General features: G+C 47.0%; 1 protein-coding gene across 2 annotated transcripts in view; it reads left to right on the forward strand.

The window, feature by feature from the left end:
* The first annotated feature begins 237 nt into the window (after window positions 1–237).
* The window catches only part of MYZAP (myocardial zonula adherens protein), a 145,674-nt gene continuing 126,160 nt past the window's right edge, over window positions 238–19,751 (forward strand). For both annotated transcript variants that reach the window (XM_055435382.2, XM_088839649.1), the window contains exons 1-2: window positions 238–361; window positions 13,876–13,962. In XM_055435382.2, the coding sequence (XP_055291357.2) occupies window positions 296–361; window positions 13,876–13,962 (153 nt within the window). In that variant the 5' untranslated portion in view covers window positions 238–295. The remainder of the gene's footprint in view (window positions 362–13,875; window positions 13,963–19,751) is intronic.

Here is a 19,751-nt window from a genome sequence, read left to right on the forward strand (position 1 = left end):
CTGGGAGGACGCAGAACCGTGGGGGAAGGTTGGTGACCAACTTCTGCTGGGTCTGCGCTCTCCTGAGAAAATGCAGCCTGACAGGTCAGGCGAGTGCGCGGGCCCCGCCCCGGACCCGCCCCTTGACCCGCCCTCGCCCCGCCCCGCCCCGCCCCTTGGCCCGGCCCGGCCCGCCCCCGCCCCGCCCCGCCGGCGCCTGTGGCCTGCGCGGTTCCCGCCCTCCCCGCCTCCCGCCGGCTTATTACACCCGGGAGCAGCGCCGCGCCGAACCCGCCACCGACTCCGCTGCTGCGGGATGCTGCGCTCCACTTCCACGGTCACCCTGCTCTCGGGCAGCAGCTCCGGGGCGCCCAGCAGGAGGGTGAGTAGCCAAGATTGGGAGCTGCTGCTGTCCCACTTCCCCGTCCAGCCAGCCTCGCTTGGGGGTCTGGGGATGGAGACGCGCGAAACCGGCCCCTCGGCCCCGACATTCCACCTGGACTCAATTTTAGGTTCTGTCCCAGCTCCGCGAGCAAGCCCCTTCTTTTCTATGCCCTAGAGGCACCCCATGGGCTCAAAAGGGGACTTAAGGGACTTTCTGGAATTCCCAGAGATTTCCTCTCCCTTCCTGCCTCCTCTAGCAAGCCAAGTGTATTGGTGGCACCGTTTTAAAAAAGCACGGGAAACTTTCTGCATTATCCCTATCTGGAGACTCAAAGGTGATGAATGTCTTTAACCAAACTTTCCTCCTTCCAGAGATGAAAAGAAAGGGCCACTTGTGATAGAATTGGTGATAGAATAACACTGATTTGGAGTGGTCTTAACTAAGATAGGCTTCATTTTACAAAGTAGAGATGAGTAGCTGGCCACCCAGTAGCCGGGTTGTGGGACCTGGGTTTATACAAGGTGCTTTCTTCTTTCTGATGTAAATATTAGCGCCGTGGCTCCGTCTCCACCTAGGTTGCCCTTTGGAAGTGCCGTTTCTTTGCCATCTTTGTTGCACCTTTTCTCATCGCTCGAGGTGCTGTGAAAGAATCGCTAGCCACATCTTTTCCATTTTGCATCTCTTCCAAGATCGGTACCTCAGAGCACACTGCCAGGGCCTTGGCTTGTGCCTTTGTTGTGGTTCAGTTGCTCAGTCATATCCGACTCTTTCGACCCCATGGACTGCAGCACGCCAGGCTTCCCTGTCCTTCACTATCTCCCAGAGCTTGCCCTAACTCATGTCCATTGAGTCGGTGATGCCATCCAACCATCTCACCCTCCGTTGTTCCCTTCTCCTCCCGCTTTCTATCTTTCCCAGCATCAAGGACTTTTCCAATGAGTCAGCTCTTTGCATCAGGGGGCCAAAGCATTAGAGCTTCAGCATCAGTCCTTCCAATGAATTCAGGACTGATTTCCTTTAGCATGGACTGGTTGGATCTCCTTGTGCCTTGTAGGTTCATCTGTTCACTGATATTCAGTACTCATCATCTCAGTGCATCTTTTCTGTGCTTGAAACTTCTCTAATCTATTTCCCTGTGTCTGTCTGTCTGCTTAGTTGTGTCTGACTCTTTGCAGCTCCATGGACTGTAGCCCACCGTGTTCCTTTGCCCATGGAATTTTCCAGGCAAGAATACTGGAATAGGTTGCCATTTCCTCCTCCAGGGGATCATCCTGACCCAGGGATTGAACCTGCATCTCTTGTGTCTCCTGCACTGGCAGGCAGATTATTTACCGTAAGCGCCACCTAGCTCAAACGGTAAAGAATCCACCCTGCAATGCAGGAGACCGCTTGCATGCAGGAGATGTGGGTTTGATTCTTGGGTTGGGAGGATCCTCTGGAAAAGGAAATGGCTCCTCACTCCAGTATTCTTGCCCAGGAAATCCCCTGGACAGAGGGGCCTGGTGGGTTACAGTCCACAGTGTCGCAAGGGTTGGACACGACTAAGCGAATAAACCACCACTAACTTATTTCCCCTATGTTTAGCTAAACAGGTGGCTAAGTCCAAGCCAGGGGCCCCTTTGATACTCCTGTCTGTTTTTTAGTCTTATAGATGTGCTCATTTCATTTTACATACCTCACCCAAATGACTAGCAGTTGTCTTCAATGCTGTTTTTCTTTAGCTCCAGGAGGACTCTGTATTACTCCTGGGTCTGGGCCAAGTAATAGCTTCAGATGTGTGTGAACACCAGACATTTAGGGTTGACGGAAGCCAATCGTTGACCTCATAAAGCAAGATTCCCATTAGGTCCAAGTGGGTTTCCAACCACAGTCCTAGCCTTACACCAGGATGGGTATTTGTGTTTTTTTCTGTGGAAATCCTTCTCAGTTGGAACATAATTATGATTGAGAAAGAATGCAGTTACTGCAAAGCCAGCCCTGAGCTTGGACAGGATCCTGTGTGGCACCAGATTGTGTGAAATCCTCTAGGTCCCCTTCCAGAGTGGGTACTCGTTGAATGGCTAGAGTGACATGGGTGGATGCAAATGTGATTAGTATAGTAGATAACCTTTCTGAAGATTTTTTTCTCAAACATTTACTTTCAAGTATTTCTTTCGCTATACATGCTGTGGTGTCTGATGGAAGGAACACACTGTTGAGAAGGCTTTGCCCTTTGAGTAAGACATCTGAAATACATTGGTCTGAAGTGGTCAGTGCCCTGAATCAGACCATGTAAGACTACTTTGAGCACATGGGTACTTGCTCTGCAAAGAATATGACTAAAGATTTCCTTGTGATGTCCAACTCTGTTCAGAATTTGCAAATGGCACTGGTACCGTGTGTGTTTGTGGAAACTGTGGTCTTTGATTGATTAATTGATTGATTAAACCATGTTCATAGACCTTCTGTGTGATGGGGGGATAGACATTGGGGTCCACTCTACCTGTGGGTATAGACATTTGTCACAGACTACCATCGCACAGAGTGATGGGTGTAATAGTAGGGTAGAGTGTTGACAGGTTGCGTGGAAGCTAAAAGGAAGCTTCTGAGGAAGGCCTCCCCCTGCAGCAGACATTTGTGTTTAGTCTTGCAGGATGGACCGAGACTTTGTAAGGCGAGTGACATCATTGAGATACTGAAAAAAGGAAGTATCATTTCTTCTAAATGGAACTCTTGGCATATACTGTTTAACAGTGATGTATTGAACCTGCTTTAGGGCAAAACACTTATTTTTTTGGATAAACAAGGATGGGATGTCTTAAAAATAAAGTTGTAGACAAAACAAGTGAAAAGTGTTCCCTAAGTTGAAAGTTTTTCAGGAAACTCTATATTGTTCTATCTTTCCTCTCTGACATGCCACAAGCAATGGCCTTGTGCAGTAAAATGTTAGCCATTAAAATAACATTTCTGTTTCATCCCAAGAGCTTACCAAATTAGGGACTGCTGGGGAACCGGGATGTGTCCGGCCAGGCCTTCAGGCCAACCAGAAATGGTGGTGACAGCTGACACTGAGCAGGGAGTTCTCTGAGTCAGCTGCCCAGTGTGGTGCAGCCAGACCAGACTGTCACTAGTTATCCTTCGTTTAATAGCTGCCACCTACAATTTGTACCTCCTTCTTATCTGAAATCTCTCAAGGGGGAAAAAAAAAAACCAGATGGGAGAGTAATGTCTGTCAACTGATAAACCTCTGAGAGGCATTTATGGATGCCAACCAACAGGGGTTGTAAAGTTTAAAAAAAAAAAAATCTGCCTTCATACCTATTGTGCACTAAAAATAGTTTTATCTATGGCAACAGCAGGAAGATAAATTGGCTGGAGAACAACCATAGATAGATTGATGACCTTGGAGAATGGGAGAAAATGTTTTAAAAAACATTGACATTGCTTTGTGATTTTGAAAGGAGTTTTGTAAATGCAGTTAATCACACTGAATGAAGCTTTGCAGTGGAAGGGCAGTTGTGAGGCCAGGTTGTGTGCTTTGGGGGGAAGGCATTTTTGCTTTGTGCAGCCAAATATTATTGGTTTAGCTGTTTGGTGAGGGTGGTGTGAGATGATAGACTTGAAAAGGGTTCCCCAGCATCACACTGTGTTAATAATAGGAGACTGTTGACTGGTGTTACTGGTGTCATGGCCCCTGCATGGCACATTAAAAAATGAAACCAAATCCAGGAAGGCCAGAGGGCAAGGACTGTCTCCTGGCCTGCTTTTGCCAGTAATTTTTGTATTTGGCAGAGTCTTCCTCTGTTAAAAACTGGAATGGACTGGCCAGTCATCACTTCTTCACTCAGGCAGTACTCTCCTGGGTCCCATTTCTGTCTGGTTGACTCAAAGAATTCTCCTTAGTTGTCCAGTGAATGGATCAGCCAGGTGTTTACCTCACTTCCGTTTCCTTTCACAGAAACATCTGTGAGCATAACTTTCATGTTGTCCTACTGGGCTCCGAGGAAGGGATGCAGAGCATTGTGGGAACTCAGTGTCTGGTGGAAGGAAGCTGGCTGCAGCCTTCCCCAGGGAGGGGTTGGCAGGGGGCCTGCAGTACCCAGAGACTGGCTGGCTGCTCCCCTGGGCCCTCCTGAGCCCAATTGAGGAGTTTTAGAACCTGGTGTCCCCAGGATTCAGCCAAAGACCCTCTGCCACTCAGAACTAATAGTTATATGCTCAGAAAAAAAAGTGTCCTGACTTCTCTGCTTTGGTTCATCCATCTCGCTGTGTCAGATGTAGGATGAAGGACCTGAGTTCTGAGGAGTCTTAAGGAAATCTGAGATCCGGAGGTTGGTGTTACCACTGAGCTTCTGGTCACTTATGAAATCTTTTCACATCAGCCTCAAAAATTGTAGAGCTGAACACCGGGAGTTGTGGGTCTTGGGCCAACTAACTAGAGACTATGTTGAAATGTTTTGATTTAAAGTGCCGGAGAATCCCAGGGATGGTGGAGCCTGGTGGGCTGCCATCTATGAGGTCTCACAGAGTCGGACACGACTGAAGCGACTTAGCAGCAGCAGCGGCAGCAATTATGTGCCTTACTTCTTGTTCCTGCAGTTGTGTGTCTCAGCCAAAAATGGTCCCCATCTCACCCAGCACACAGAGTAGTGAAACAGATGTGTTTAACTCTTTTCCCTCCTTAGATAAATGATATTTCCTGAATATCAGTCACACTGTTGACTGTTCTTTGTCTTTTAAGGCCAGCGTGTCTCTCTAAAATGCAGAATCCAGCTACCTAACTCTTCTGCTTTAAGAGCCCCTTTGGTATTGCCAGGAACAAGTACAACCCCCTAGTTTAGCACCCAGGGCCTTCTGATCTGGCCTTTGCCCTCCCTGCCCCCTCCTCACGAATCCTCTTTGCAGATGTACCAAATTACTTGCTGTTCCCCAAGAGTTTAATGCTGTTCCTCACCTCTGCCATTTTTCATGCCTCTTTTCTGATGAAGGGTCAGCTCCTCTGGGAAGCCTGCCTGAATCCCATTTTCTGTATTCCCCTATAGGCTCGTGACCCTCATCATTGCTCCTACCTATGATTAACTACTAGAGGAGAAGGTTTAAGGACCCTCCCTCCCCAGGCCTGGTGTAATAGGTGCTTAGAAAGAAGAGTGTCCCCAGGGTCCTCAAACTGCCATACTTGACATTGAGTTGGCGAATGGGAAAACAGGAAGAGAAGCTTGGGATGAAGCCAGCCCATGACCTCTGGTCCACCTGGGCAGGAAGCAGGTGCCTTGTGGATGGGAGTGTCAGCCTGGGTGAGGAGCTTGACAGCTCTGGGAAGGCCTCCAAATAGTCCAGGTGCCTGATCCTGTTGTACTGTCGGAGTTTCATTCCTTTGGTTAGGTCAGTGGTTCAACTCTGGTTACACATGGAATACTGAGAAGCTTTAAATCCTCCACCTGGGCCCCACCCCAGACCGTCTAGATGAGAACCTTGGAAAGTAGAGAATGACATCAGCATTGTTCAGGAAGCTTCCCCGGGTGATTCTAATATGTGGCCAAGGATCAGAACGCGTCCTTCCGGGGTTGCTCTCTCAGACAGCTTTTTTGGACGTGCAGGCAGTCCTGGGTCCATGTTCTGGAAGGTCTCTTTGGCTTTTTGGAAAGGCACGATGGAGGTGGGGGCAGGACAAGAGAGTCCTAACATACCAGGACTCTGGTGTCTTTGTGTGTGTCCATTTGCCTGCAATTTCTCTCTGGGTCTTGGCATTTGGGGCACATGGTGAGCCTGGTACAGAAGAGCCAGCTAGAACAAGAGGGAGAAGTCACTGTACTCCTACTTAGGAATTTTGTCCGGAATCCGCTGTGACAAGAAAGTGGTTGCCAGGACACTTTACACCACCTGAAAGAGTATGGAGATCAGGGTGGGCAAATGATGAGCCCATAGTCAGACCCAGCCCTTGGCCTGTTCTGTATACTCTGAGCCAAGAATGGTTTTACAGGGCCTGCAGACCCTCAATATTTGCTATCTGGCCCTTTACAGAAAAAGTGTACCTCACTGTGATGTAGATGGTCAGGCCTGCAAGCTCAGGGTCAAAGCAGTGCTTAAGAGTCCTCCTCCAGACGGGGCGGGCCTTTTTCCACCCAGAGATTTTAATGCTTATGCTGAGCAGACACTGACCTCCCAGCCACAGCCATAGTGGCCACACCATCTGTTGTTAGGTGGAGCTGAGCAGGGACCCCCAATCACAGAGTGGACCGTGCCCGGGGGAAATATAAGTGCACTTGGCTCATTTCCATAGGGAAATCCATGTTTATAAACTGATGAGCAAACCCAGCACCTCCCTGGGTCATCTTCTCCACCCTTTTTATTTGAGATGGACAGCTCTCCCTCAGGTGAGCCTGGATACTGAAGCTGAGAGCATGAGGGTACGTGGATGGCAGAGTCCCCCCTAGACAGGGACCAGCCCTCTGCTTTCACGGAGTGGGTCAGAAACAAGTCCCCAGAGACCTGCTTAGCTCCCAGGCGCCCTGATTGCAGACAAGGGCTCGGTTGTGGGTCTTCTTGTGGAGGTGTCTTGAATGCTCGCTGCCCTTCCCCTGCTGTCCTCCTGTGGGGATTGGCTTGAAGAAAGTGGAAGACTCTCTGGGGAGTGTCAGGTACATCCTCCTTACTGTGTTTTAGTTCAACCTAGAAAGAAGCCCATACTGACATTTACTGAGCAAGGGCCTATTACGTGCTGATCCTATGCTGAGTGCTCTAAGGGCTTCACAAGCAGTAAAGGTACAAAGCCTGCTTGGGAACCCTATTTTTTCCCTTCCAGTCCATGCTGTAGGGTGTGGAACATAATAGGAGGTACTCAATAATTGCTGTTGAATCACTGAACTCAGATTTGAGCAATAGTCCTTTCCTCTAGAAATTTAAACGGCTCCCCGATGTCTTCCATTAGAGGCCTTGCTTCGCCATCAGGCATTTGTAGGATGTCAAGAGTTTGGCCCCTACTTGTGTGGCCATTTTCTTCTGATATTGCTCAGGCTGTGGGCCCATTTACCATTCTCAGAACATGCCCTGTGTGTGTCTTTGGCCCATCTGGAATGAATGCCTCGCCTGGTAATTGTATATTGTTATTCTGATGATGGATTCTCTCAACATCATTGACCTGGGAAGTCCTTTCTGTCCTTCTATACGCAGTTCACATGTCATCTCTAGAACCCTTCTGATATAGTCCACCTCCAGTTAGATGACTGTTCTCCTCCTTAAATTCCCAGGGTAAAAAAGATGATTTACTGAATGCTTAATATGTGCCAGAAACTATTCTAAGCCCTTTTCTTGTATTAGTTTATTAAAACCTAGCCACAGGGACTGGTCCAGTGGTTAAGACTCCATGCTTCTACTGCAGAGGGCATGAGTTAGATCTTTGGTTGGGGAACTAAGATCCTTCATGCTCCTCAGTGTGGCCAAAAAAAAAAAGAAAAAAGAATCCTTGTGAAAATCCCAAGAGAGTTGTTTCTGCAGTATTGTTAACTGAGTTTTACAACTGAAGTAACTGAAACAATAAAGATTGAGTAGCTTTCCAAAGGTTTCACAGCTAGTAGGTATCAGAATCAGAATTGGAACCCAGAAGTTCAGTTCCATATTCTTGCCTGGAAAATTCTATGTACAGAGGAGACTGGTGGGCTATATTCCGTGGGGTTGCAAAGAGTTGTACACAACTTAACCTCTAAGTAACAATAACAACAACAACTCCCTCTTAATCAATTGACAGTGAAAAATAAAATTTTAAGCCAAACTTCTCAGCAAAAGTCCAGAGACTCACTCTGATGAGGTGTTTAGTTTATCGTGGACTGAGTAGCTCGCTACAGTGTTTTCTTTGCTGAATCTATGTGATTAGTTGTGATATTGCCTTGTGTGGATATGTTTCTGGATTATAAGCCTTTTTGGGCAGGGCTCTTTCTTTTCCATATTGGTACCCTCATAGCCCTTGAGTGTTTTACAAGTAGTGGGTGCTCAGTACTTCAAGTACACTGAGTCCATCTTCTTGCTTTTGAGCTACTGAAAGGGACCTTTGATTTTAAGGATGGCAGGTCCAGGACTAGTGTTCAGGGTAAATAAGATTCAGCTCCCCATGATGTTCAGAATACAAGGTGGAGCCAACTGCTATGGGAACCCCTGGAACCAACTACCTTACCTGCCTCTCAGACACTGTCCAACCTGGGCTACTCTGAGTATTATGTACCTGAGTGTCAGGAAACCATGAAAGTGAGCATCATCAAATGCTCAGAGAGATATGCCTTGATCTGCCTTGATCTTACCCAGTGGGAGATTTTCCCACGGGGAGATTCCTGAAAGTGAATGACTAATGGAGGTAAACTCTACAGGGTCAGCCTGTCAGGTACATTCAGGGGTTACTTAGTCCTTCTGTTAAGAAATTCAGAGCACCTTTTAGACCTGTGGGTTGTTCTCTGTGCTGCTTCTGAAACAGTCCTGTGGGTCTAGGAAGGATTGAGGACCTCCCCCGCCTCCGCCCCATCTGATATGTGCTGTGCTGTGCAAAATTGCTTCAGTCATGTCCAGCACTTTGCGACACTATGGACTATAGCCCGACAGCCTACTCTGTCCATGGGATTTTCCGGACAAGAGTACTAGAGTGGGTTGCCATTTCCTCCTCCAGGGGATCTTCCCGACTCAGGGATGGAACCCGGGCCTCCTGCGCTGGCAGACCTTTCTCTGTCTCTGATATGGTCCCTCTCAATCTTTGTTATTGTGTAACTGACCGTTAATTAGTTGTTCGTGTCTGGCTCTTTGTGACCCCATGAGCAGTAGCCTGCCAGGCTCCTCTGTCCGTGGGATAGCCCAGGAAAGAATACTGGAGTGGGTTGCCCTCTCTGACTACTAAGATGTTTTAAAAATATTTATCTGTATTTATTTATTTGACTGCACCCACTGGGTCTTTGTTGCAGCATGCAGGATCTTAGATCCTCATTGTGGCCTGCAGGCTCTCTTAGTTTTGGCCTGTGGGACCTAGTTCTGTGACCAGGGATTGAACCTGGGCCCCTTGCATTGGGAGTTGTGGGGTCTTAGCTACTGGACCACCAAGGAAGTCCCTACTATGTTTTTTATTTTAAAAACTTACACATACTTGGAACAGGTACAGACACTGCAGAAATCCCACTTACCAAAAGATCACCACCACCAACAGGTGGTCGTGTTTCCTTAAAGACATTTTTTTCCCCCACAAATATATACAAATTATCAGAGTGTATTTTAAAAACATAGCAGGTTATTTTTTCCCAGCACTTGTCTGTTTTCACATGACAGTACATTTGAGCATCTTACTAAGAAGGGTCTGATCCTGTTCCAAGCTGGATTTAAATTGCATTTGTGCCGTCAGTCCATTGTGGATCAGCACTGATTACAGAATGTAAGCACCATGTGTAGTCCATGCCCTCATGTTTCCATAAAGGCAGTCCTAATGACGAGAGTAAACATGCTACGCAGGGGTGTGGGTGGAGCCGCAAGCACCTGATGCACCTGCCAGTTAGCTTTGAAGTCAGATGTTTATTTTCCATTCTTGTTTTATTTGAATTCATTATCTATCACCAGGTAAAACTGATAGTTTAGAGAAACGCATTCTCTTTAGCCTGTGAATTTGTGTTCCGTAGTGTTAATGTGGCCTGAGGAGGGATGCAGGAAGTGTATTGAGGAAAATCAGCATTTGGGTGGATAGATAAAGAACTGTCTCCATCAGGGGGAGGGGATTTCTCAGTTTTGAGTGGTTGGAGTCAAGGAGTCCCTGGACCTTGTCTTTTCTTCCAGTTTTCAGTTTATTCCAAAAATGATTGCCATTAGGGATTACTCCTCTAGGGCAATCAGCCTATAAATCTATCAGTTGCTAATACTGATACCCTCTAGATCCATTGACCAAATTGTTTTTATCATGGAAAGCAGAGCCAGAAAGCCAAGTCAGCCTATTTCTTTTTGGAGCTTATAGGCTGATGACATTATTTAGTTAATAATAAAAATATGTAACAGTGATAGAGGCTTTCTATGTGCCAGAATCTTCCTTTACCTGTATTTTACCCTCTAGATTCAAAGAGATCAAACAACTTGCTCATAGCACAGCCTAGTAGGTGTTGGAAACTGTGAATGTGTGTTTACACCTGTGCAGGTGTGTATCTCTGTGTGCACGTGTGTGTGTGTGTGGTACAAGAGAAAAGTACTTCCTTTTCTCTGCAAAACCATGCTGTGGATCAGATCTGGCCTCAGAGATGACTATTGAGCATCACAGATGTGGATTACCTGCCTGGTGTGAGTTACATTTTGATGTTCATGCAAATGCCTGCTGGTTTCAACCAGCCCAAGTGGCCTGAAGTCAAAGGGTTACCTCTTCCTGGAGACGCTTGGATTCCCGTCAGTGTTGTTTGTCAGCTGAGAGAGCTGTGTGCCGGAATGGCTTGATTTCTCTATGACCAACATGACTGGCGATGAGCTTTGAAGGTTTCGTGCAAAGTTGGCCATGTAAGAGGGAGCGATATCGCTGGGGGTCAGGTCACGTCTCTCCCTGCGGTCACTGGAGCCAGAGCTTGCCCAGAGAAGAGTGAGATGGAGAAGGATCTCGAAACCAAATCTTGTGGCTGAAAGGACTGGATTGTTTAGTGCAGAAGAAAGGACATTCAGGATGATGAAGAGCAAAGGGAATTCTGCTACAGCCCCTGAGGGTACCCTGGGTCTGTTAGGTAGGGGTTCTGAGGAAGCACTGTTTAAGTCAGTTATCAGGAAGGTGTAGGTGTCAGGTAGCAAAATAGGGTACCTCAGAGGAAGGCAGTGGTGAGAGTGGAAGTGCTAATGTGTGTTCCAAATGGGCTGTCACCTTTACGGGGAAAATGTTACCCTCAGGCTCGGTGTCCACCTGCCAGGTATATTGTTGGGTGAGGAGGTTCCTTCATAGGCTGGCAGGTTGGATGTCAAAGGTCTTTTACAATCGTATCGAACCGTAGGCTTCTTGGATGCAGGGTGCTTTTCTCAGAGGCTGCCCTGTGGACCAGTGCATAACTGTGACTGCAGACCAGGTTGGGTGGTATGTATTAGTTTACTGGGATTGCTGTAAAAAACACACAAAAAACCACAAGTCAAGTGACTTAAACAACAGCAATATATTGTCTCCTGATTCTGGAGATTGGAAGTCTAAAGTCAAGGTGTTGACAGGATTGGTTCCTTCTGAGAGCAGTGAGGGCAGAATCTGTTTCAGGCCCATCTCCTTTGTTTGCTTGCATGGTGCACTCCCTGTATGCATGTGTGTCTCCCAATTTTCCCTTTATATAAGGACACCAATCATTTGGGATTAGGACCTATCTTAATGATCTCATTTTACAAACTGTGGAAAATATTTAAAGAGATGAAAGTACCAGACCACCATACCTTTCTCCTGAGAAACTTGTATGCAGATCAAGAAGCAACAGTTAGAACTGTACATGGAACAACGGGCTGGTTTCAAATTGGGAAAGGAGTAAGTCAAGGCTGTATATTGTGACACTGCTTATTTGACTTACATCATGTGAAAGTACATGTATCAGAGTACATCATGTGAAAAGCCAGGCTGGATGAATCACAAGCTGGAATCAAGATTGCAGGGTGAAATATCAACAACATTAGTTAGATATACAGATGATACCACCCTAATGGTAAGAAGTGAAGAGGAACTAGAGAGTCTTTTGATGAATGTGAAAGAGGAGAGTTAAAGAGCTGGCTTAAAACTCAGCATTCAAAACACTAAGATCATGGCATCTGGTCCCATCACTTTATGCAATTAGAAGGGGAAAAAGTGGAAACAGTGACAGATTTTCTTTTCTTGGGCTTCAAAATCACTGTGGATGGTGATTGAAGCCAGGAAATTAAGATGATTGCTCCTGGGAAGAAAAGCTATGAAAAACCTAGACAGCATATTAAAAAGTAGAGACATTATTTTGCCAACAAAGGTCCAAAGGTCCATATAGTCAAAGCTCCATTTTTTCATCTGTGTGCAGATGTGAGAGTTGGGTCATAAAGAAGGCTGAGCACTGAAGAATTGATGCTTTTGAACTGTGGTGTTGGAGAAGACTCTTGAGAGTCCCTTGGACTGCAAGGAGATCCGACCAGTCAATCCTAAAGGAAATCAATCCTGAGTATTCATTGGAAGGACTGATGCTGAAGCTGAAGCTCCAATACTTTGGCTACCCGATATAAAGAGCTAACTCATTGGAAAAGACCCTGATGCTGGGAAAGATTCAAGGCAAAAGGAAAAGAGGGTGGCAGAGGATTAGATAGTTTGATGGCATCACCGACTCAATGGACATGAATTAGAGCAAATTCCAAGAGATGATGGAGGAGAGGGGGCCTGGTATGCCGCAGTCCATGGGGTTGCAAAGAGTCAGACATGACTTAGTGGCTGAACGACAAGCACCACTATAAAGACCCTATTTTCAAATAAAGTCACATTCTGAGGTACTAGGAGTTAGGACTCCTTTGTATATATTTTAGGGGGACAGAATTCTACCCATAACAGGGATAGGCTGTGCTCTCATGAGTGTGTGGGGCTGTGGGCTGGGCGCTCTGGGTGCTGCTTTGACTCTCTGTTTTTTTCCTTTGGTGTTGTTTTTTAATGGCAGGATAAAAAGCAACACATTTTCCACTTCTCTCCAGAATATATCACTGTAGGATCAGGCTGTGACAATAGGGTGAAATAAGCATCATGTGGCATTAAGTACATTGTCATTGTTCTGTGACCATCACCACCATCCGTCTTTCATCTTTTCAAACTGAAGCTCCATATTATTAAAGAATAATGCAGTCCCTGGCAACTGGCATTCTTCTCTCTTTCTCTATGAATTTGACCACCCTGGGGACCCTGTGTAAGTGGAACCATACAGGTTTGTTTTTCATGACTGCCTTATTTCACCATCATGTCCTCAAGCTTGCTCCATGTTATAGCATGTGTCAGAAGTTTTGTTCCTTTATACGGCTGTGTAAATATTCTGTTCTATGTATATACACATTTTATTTATGTACTCATCCATTGATGGACATTTGGGATGTTTCCACCTTTCGCCTATTGTGAATAATGCTGCTGTGGACATGGATATATAGACTTTAAAAATATTTTTGTGATTAAACATGTACATGTCTATTATAGGAAAATCCAACATAGAGTCAGGTAGAAAGCACCTTCCCACCCCTCCACCACTGTGTATAGCTTGGCCTCTACCCTTCTAGCTGTGTTTTGAAATCAGATCATCCTGTACTGTAATGACATGAGCCATTAAAAAAAAACAGTTTGAATTCTATGAAACTCTTCAGTAGTTTGCTAAAGAAGAAGAGCATAAAACATAAGCAGGAAGGTGGTGAGTGCCTGTGATGGGCCCGGCAGAAGCTGGTCTTTCCCCAGCATCCCCTGTGTGATTTGTGCCATCATTCCCATTGCTAAGGAGGCGACGGAGGCTCTGAGAAACCCCAGGTGATCTGGCTCCTTTTGCCCCAAATGCAGGTTCATGACTGGCCTATTCTCTCTCCTCTCCCAGGCAAATGTCTGCAGACTGCGGCTGACTGTACCTCCCGAGACCCCAGTGCCTGAGCCGAGTGAAAAGAAGGTTGAAAGAAGAGAGCAGGTCAGCCGTCTCTGGGGCGAAGTCTTGACCAGTTCCCACCTTTTTGTTGTTGCTGTTTTCTGCTGTGCGGCCTGTGGGATCTCAGTTGCTCGAGCAGAGTTTAACCCCATGCCCGCTGCAGTGAAGCACAGTCTTGCCCGCTGGGCTGCCAGGGAAGTCCCTCCCCTCCTTGTGCCCTTTTATTTGAACCCCCTTCCCCTGCCGTCCTCAGCCCAGGCTGTTCCAGAGCCTGCGTGTCAGCAGCTGTGTGACGAAAGGCCCCCCACCCACCGTCTTCCCAGAAGTCAGGCTGCTCTGCCTGGCTGGCTGGGTGGCCTCGGGACCCTGCTGTCGCTTCGAGGTGAACGCTGGCTGTGTGTTGCCTTGCAGCTCTCGGAGTGCTGGCTTTGGTGACAGGTGTGGTGGCAGGGGACGGGTTTTTCCTGAAAGAGCCCTGGCCAGTTGAGTCAAAGGGCCCATTGTGAGCTGCGGCGGGGCCTGAGCCTTTCTCTGTGGCCAGAGCCAGAGGCCCAGCTCTTGGGGTGGGGATGCTGCCTGGAGAGGAATGGCCCTAAAGCAGCTCTGGCAAGGGCACCCGGCTGCAGGGAGGAGGAGCCGAGCAGGACTTTTTGTGCCAGCTGCTGTGCTAAGTGCTGGGCCGCAGAGATAAGTCTGACCTTGGCCTTGCCTTGAGGAACTGACAGATTTTCAGGTGAGACAGACATATAAATAAACCGAGCTGACATGATAGTTTGAGTGTTAGGATCCTGAAGTGTAAGCAGGGCTCTGGGAACATGGAGAATCGGGCTGTATCAAAGGACCCAGAAGCCTGTTTGAAAGGGCTCTCACTGCTAAAAATGGAATAATTTCAAAATCAAAAGAATTAATGACAATGATGAATTATGACACAATGAGTAATAAAAAAAACCACTCATGGGTGTATAGTAATAGATTATAAAAGGGAAAGCTCTTTTTTTTTTCTAATATAACATCAGCTGATAAATTTAGATAATTTCTTGTTTTGTAACCCCCATGCCAGGTGATCAATGAATGTAAAAACTAGTTGGTGAAAGATTACCATGGAGCAGTATATTGATGTAGGCTCAGAGTATGACCTCACTGATTGCTTACGGACTCTAGAGGTACAGTGCCACAGTATGGCAGCCCGTGGTTCTACCAGGCGATCCGATTTAGCTTTACCAGGACTGGGCAGCCTGGTATTTTGTGACTTTTGGTATGATGCAGTTAAGAAGTAAATAATGTTACCTGTAATATTCCTGCCAAACTTGTGTAACTGAATCTAGTAATAAGGAGACAGAAGAATCCAAAATGTGGGATTGTCTATAAAAAAATTAGCCAGACTCCCTTAATAAATTTAATGTTATTTAAAAAAAAGAATCTATTGGAGATAAAAGAGAGACTTAACATTATTATAATGAATTAAACATTGATTAAATCCTGGGTCCTATATATATATATATGTGTGTGTAAGATATATATACACATATGTATCTTTTGATATAATATCAAGTTGTACAATTTTGAATATAAACCCATATATTACATATTATTAAAAAATGGTACTTTTCTTACTCATGATAATAGTACATTGGTGATATATCTTAACTGTTCTTTTGGCTTCTCTGTATCTTTGAACATTTTCCAAAGAAAAAGTTTAGAGATAAAAGCTCATAGGCAGAGAGAGTGGAAGTGGTCAGGCTTTGGCTGCTGAACCCCGGCTGATGACCAGGGGCCTGTGTTGCTGGAGGTGTGGGTCCCCTCTGCCCTCACTGATCCCCTCTCTGTCCATCCTTTCAGAGCTGATAAGGTTGGTCAGAGTGGCCCTAGGCTGTGTCCAGAGGCTCATGGGAGCTTAGCACATGGGGAAGCAGAATGACTACTTGCTTGAGAAGAGGCCCAGGCTGGGGCAAGTGACAGGCCAAGGGCCCCGAATGCATGGTAGAGGCAGTGGGGAATTGGGTCTGTTGGTGTTAGCTCTGAGCTGCACCCCGGGGAGATGTTTGTGAGGGGCTTCTGCGTGCTAACACTGGGGTGGTGGGTGCTGTGAGCCACTGGAGGGCATGCCACTGCTCAAGAAGAGTCAAGTATTACCTAAGAAAGTGGCAGTCTGTTCTACGTCACAGGCATGTTGGTCTTCATGTTGTGTCCCTATTTGTCTGTTGACCTTGAACAGTGCTTTTCAACCTTTTAAAAATAGTTAGACCGTCTTTTTTTTTTAAATCAAAATGTTATCCCGAAGCCTCATGTAATCCAGGTGAAAGTGGTGCTAATGGGGGCCAAAGTCCTCCCAGTTTCCCTGTACCCCAGGACCTTCCTGCCCAAGAACTCCTGGAGCACAGGGCAGAAACTCCAGGGAGAGACTGTGCCAGGATGCTAGACTCGGCAGACCAGGTAGGCAGCCTGTGTGCCAATCTCTGATGCATTGGTGACTCACTGCAGAAAAACTGGGGTAGAGGGGAGGAGGGTGGGGCCGGCTCTTACGCCAGAACTGAAGTCCCTGAGTGGTGGCGGCGCTTGAACGTCCTGGTGGTAACTGTGAGGCTCTTCTGAGTGATTCTGTCACCACGTCCTGGCCAGGTGCCTGGTCTTGAGTCACTGAGAGCCAGCGGTGAGCACCAGCAAGGAGGCTCTGGGGCTGCTAGCTCCCCGATGTGCTTTGGTGTGGCTGCCCCTCTCTGTGACATCGTACGTTATCCACAAGATTGCAGGATACCAGGAACACTGGCGAGGTGACTGCTTCCTTTGGTTCTTTTGTCTGCGGTGTGACAGTTGGGAGACTGAAGCTCGCTCAGATAAAGAAGCTGTAAATGGCCTGATGGGATGCTGATAATGTGAAACTTCTCAGAGGATTTCCGGGGCCCTGTTAGAGCGGCAGCCCACTGAAGGCAGAGCTGGATCTTATTCTTTTTCACAGTCAGGGAAGATGCACAGCGTTTCTTTCTTTCTTTTTTTTTTAATTTATTTATTTTTGGCTCTGCTGGGTCTTCGTTGCTGTGCGGGCTTTTCTCTGTTTGTGGCAAGTAGGGTCTGCTTTCTAATTGCAGTGTGCAGGCTTCTCATCACAGTGGCTTCTCTTGTTGGGGAGCATGGGTTCTAGAGCCTTTGGGCTTCAGGAGTTGCAGCACGTGGGCTCTAGAGCACAGGCTCAGTAGTTGTGGCACATGGGCTTAGTTGTCCTGTGGCATGTGGAATCTTCCCAATCAGGTATCGAATCCACATCTCCTGCCTTGACAGGTGGATTCTCTACCGCTGAGCCACCAGGTAAGCCCTGCATAAGGTCTTTTGAGGACCTGAGGAAGCTATGGGGCAGCTGGCTGCACATAAGCACCACTGCTAGCTGGGCCATCTGTCTGCTGGCCCCAAATCATTAGGGAGAGGAATTACTCACAGGGCAATGGTGGAAGGGTGTGGCAGGTGGTTCAGGTTGCCCAGCTTCATGATGGAGTGTTTAGAGGCTTCTGGAGGCAATGACAACGGAGGCGGCGTCTTTCTCTGGAGTCATGGGCTCCTCAGGCGGGTGTAGAAGGCTTCCTGCTTCCAAGGCAGATGCTGGGGCACCTGTTTCTCTTAATCTTTCTCAAATGGAACATCCCATCTGCCCCAAACCTGCTTTCCCCAGTCCACCAGATGACTCCCAGACACTTTGTTCCTCTGCTACTAGTTTCCTCATCTTTCAAGTAGAACGTGAAAGCCTGGTTGCAAAGAGTAATTCAGTTGGAGTATGCAAAGTTCCCCCAACAGTGTCTGGCCTGTAATACTGATTAGAGAAAAGTGAAAGTCACTCAGTCATGTCCAACTCTTTGTGATCCCATGGACTGTAGCTCACCAGGCTCTTCTGTCCATGGGATTCTCCAGGCAAGAGTACTGGAGTGGGTTACAATTCCTTTCTCCAGGGTATCTTCCTGACTCAGGGATCAAACCCATGTCTCCTTCATAGCAGGTGGATTGTTTACTGTCTGAGCCACAAGGGAAGCCCACTGACTAGAGAGGTGATGATTAAATCTCAAATGCTTCCCCTTGACTGTCAGACCCAGTGGTCCTGGTTCTTCACTTTTCTCCCCTGTCCCCTGGAGAAGTCATTCTCCTTTCTGAAGTTGCCCATCCTGCATCTGCTCCCTCTTGGGCTGTGCCTGCTGCATCTTTTCGGATAATATTTCGTCCTCCTCTGAGCATCCCTCTGCCAATACACCTGGGCCTGGCTTCCTCTCTCTGCACAGACCTTACCTCAGAGAACTCCTCTTTGGTGATGATACCCACCTCATATGTCAACCTTGCTCTCCCAAGCCCTGTCCTGCTGGTGTTCAGTGTTCTTTACATGGTGTTCAGTGTTCTTTACATGGTGTTTCTTTTATGTACAGATATCTTATTGCTGTTTTACCATTATTTTTGTATTTAAACATATGAAATCCAGTCTATGGCCATACCACCCGAACGTGCCCGATCTTGTCTAAAAGTATGAAATCTGGATCATTTGTGTGCACAGATATGGGTGGCTCAGTGGTAAAGAATCTGCCTGACAGTGTAGGAAACATGGATTTGATCCCTGAGTCAGGAAGATCACCTGTAGTAGGAAATGGCAACTCTAGTATTCTTGCCTGGGGAATCCCACGGACAGAAGAGCCTGGTGGGCTACAGTCTATAGGGTCCAAAGAATGGGATGTGACTGAGCACCCATACACATCCCATTTTATAGTTGAGGAAACTGAAGCACAAAGAGATTAAGTAACTTGCCTGAAGTGATACAGCCCTAATCTGTGGGGTCTCAAGGAGTCGGGCACAACTAAACACGCACGCAGATAACCAGGAAGTGCTCGGCTTGATTGGAACATAGGTAACTCACTTAGAAAATGTTCTGACCCTGTGAGAACAAAGCATCCCACGCATTTCACATGCCCATTTCCTGATGACCAGTGAGAACAAGCGTCTTTTCTGTTATTTGTTCCTCATATGTATCCCCTTCAGAGCCATGTACTTCGAGGGGACTGATGGTGTCATCTTGGAAATGAGGCAGAGATGTTAAGGGCACCACGAGGAGGGTGTGTGGGTTCGAGGGGAGGGAAGGGAGAGGCAGTTCTCTGCACCCAACTCCCTGTACCTCTGGGAGTCTGACACCCCCTTCCCTTCTCTCTTCCTTCTCTTTCGAGTCCAACCTTTCCTTTTCTAGGATAATTCATTTTTACTAGAACTCTTTTCTTCAAACAACCTACCTGATTAAGTCCTGGTTTTGGCCCTCTGACATAAAATAGCAAATGACGACAAAGGGTAGAAGATGATGAGTTGATGCCTCTCCTTTTATTTCAGTATTTATGTGTTTACCTGGCTGCACCAGGTAAATAGTTGCAGGATCTTTGGTCTTCACTCTTTAGTTGCAACATGTGGGCTCTTAGTTACAGCATGTGGGATCAAACCCAGGCCCCCTGCATTGGGAGCACAGAGTCTTAGCCACTGGACCACCAGGGAAGTCCCTTCTCCTTTGAAATAAAATAGCTATATTTGATTATTGTAAGAAAATAAATGTCAAAATATCAGTAGTGTGCATTGGTTCGCTTGTTGGTTCCATCACTGCACTGCTGGTGGGACTGCCGGACTCAGACCTGGTCAGCCAGTTCCTCTTGCATGGCCACGCAGCCCATCTAAAATCCACTTAGTACTAACTCCTCCTTTTTTCCTGGTTGATCTGCCCTCACTAGACAGGTTTACTTATCATCTCCCAACCCCATGACATCTACTTCCTCCTCAGAATCCTTGCTACGTCTCTAGCCTGTGCCTGGAGCCTCTCCCCAGCCGTC

The sequence above is a fragment of the Moschus berezovskii genome, chromosome 9, assembly GCF_049115385.1.
Source record: "Moschus berezovskii isolate FMDL1 chromosome 9, NW_MosBer_1.0, whole genome shotgun sequence".
In the NCBI taxonomy this organism is placed as follows: domain Eukaryota; kingdom Metazoa; phylum Chordata; class Mammalia; order Artiodactyla; family Moschidae; genus Moschus; species Moschus berezovskii.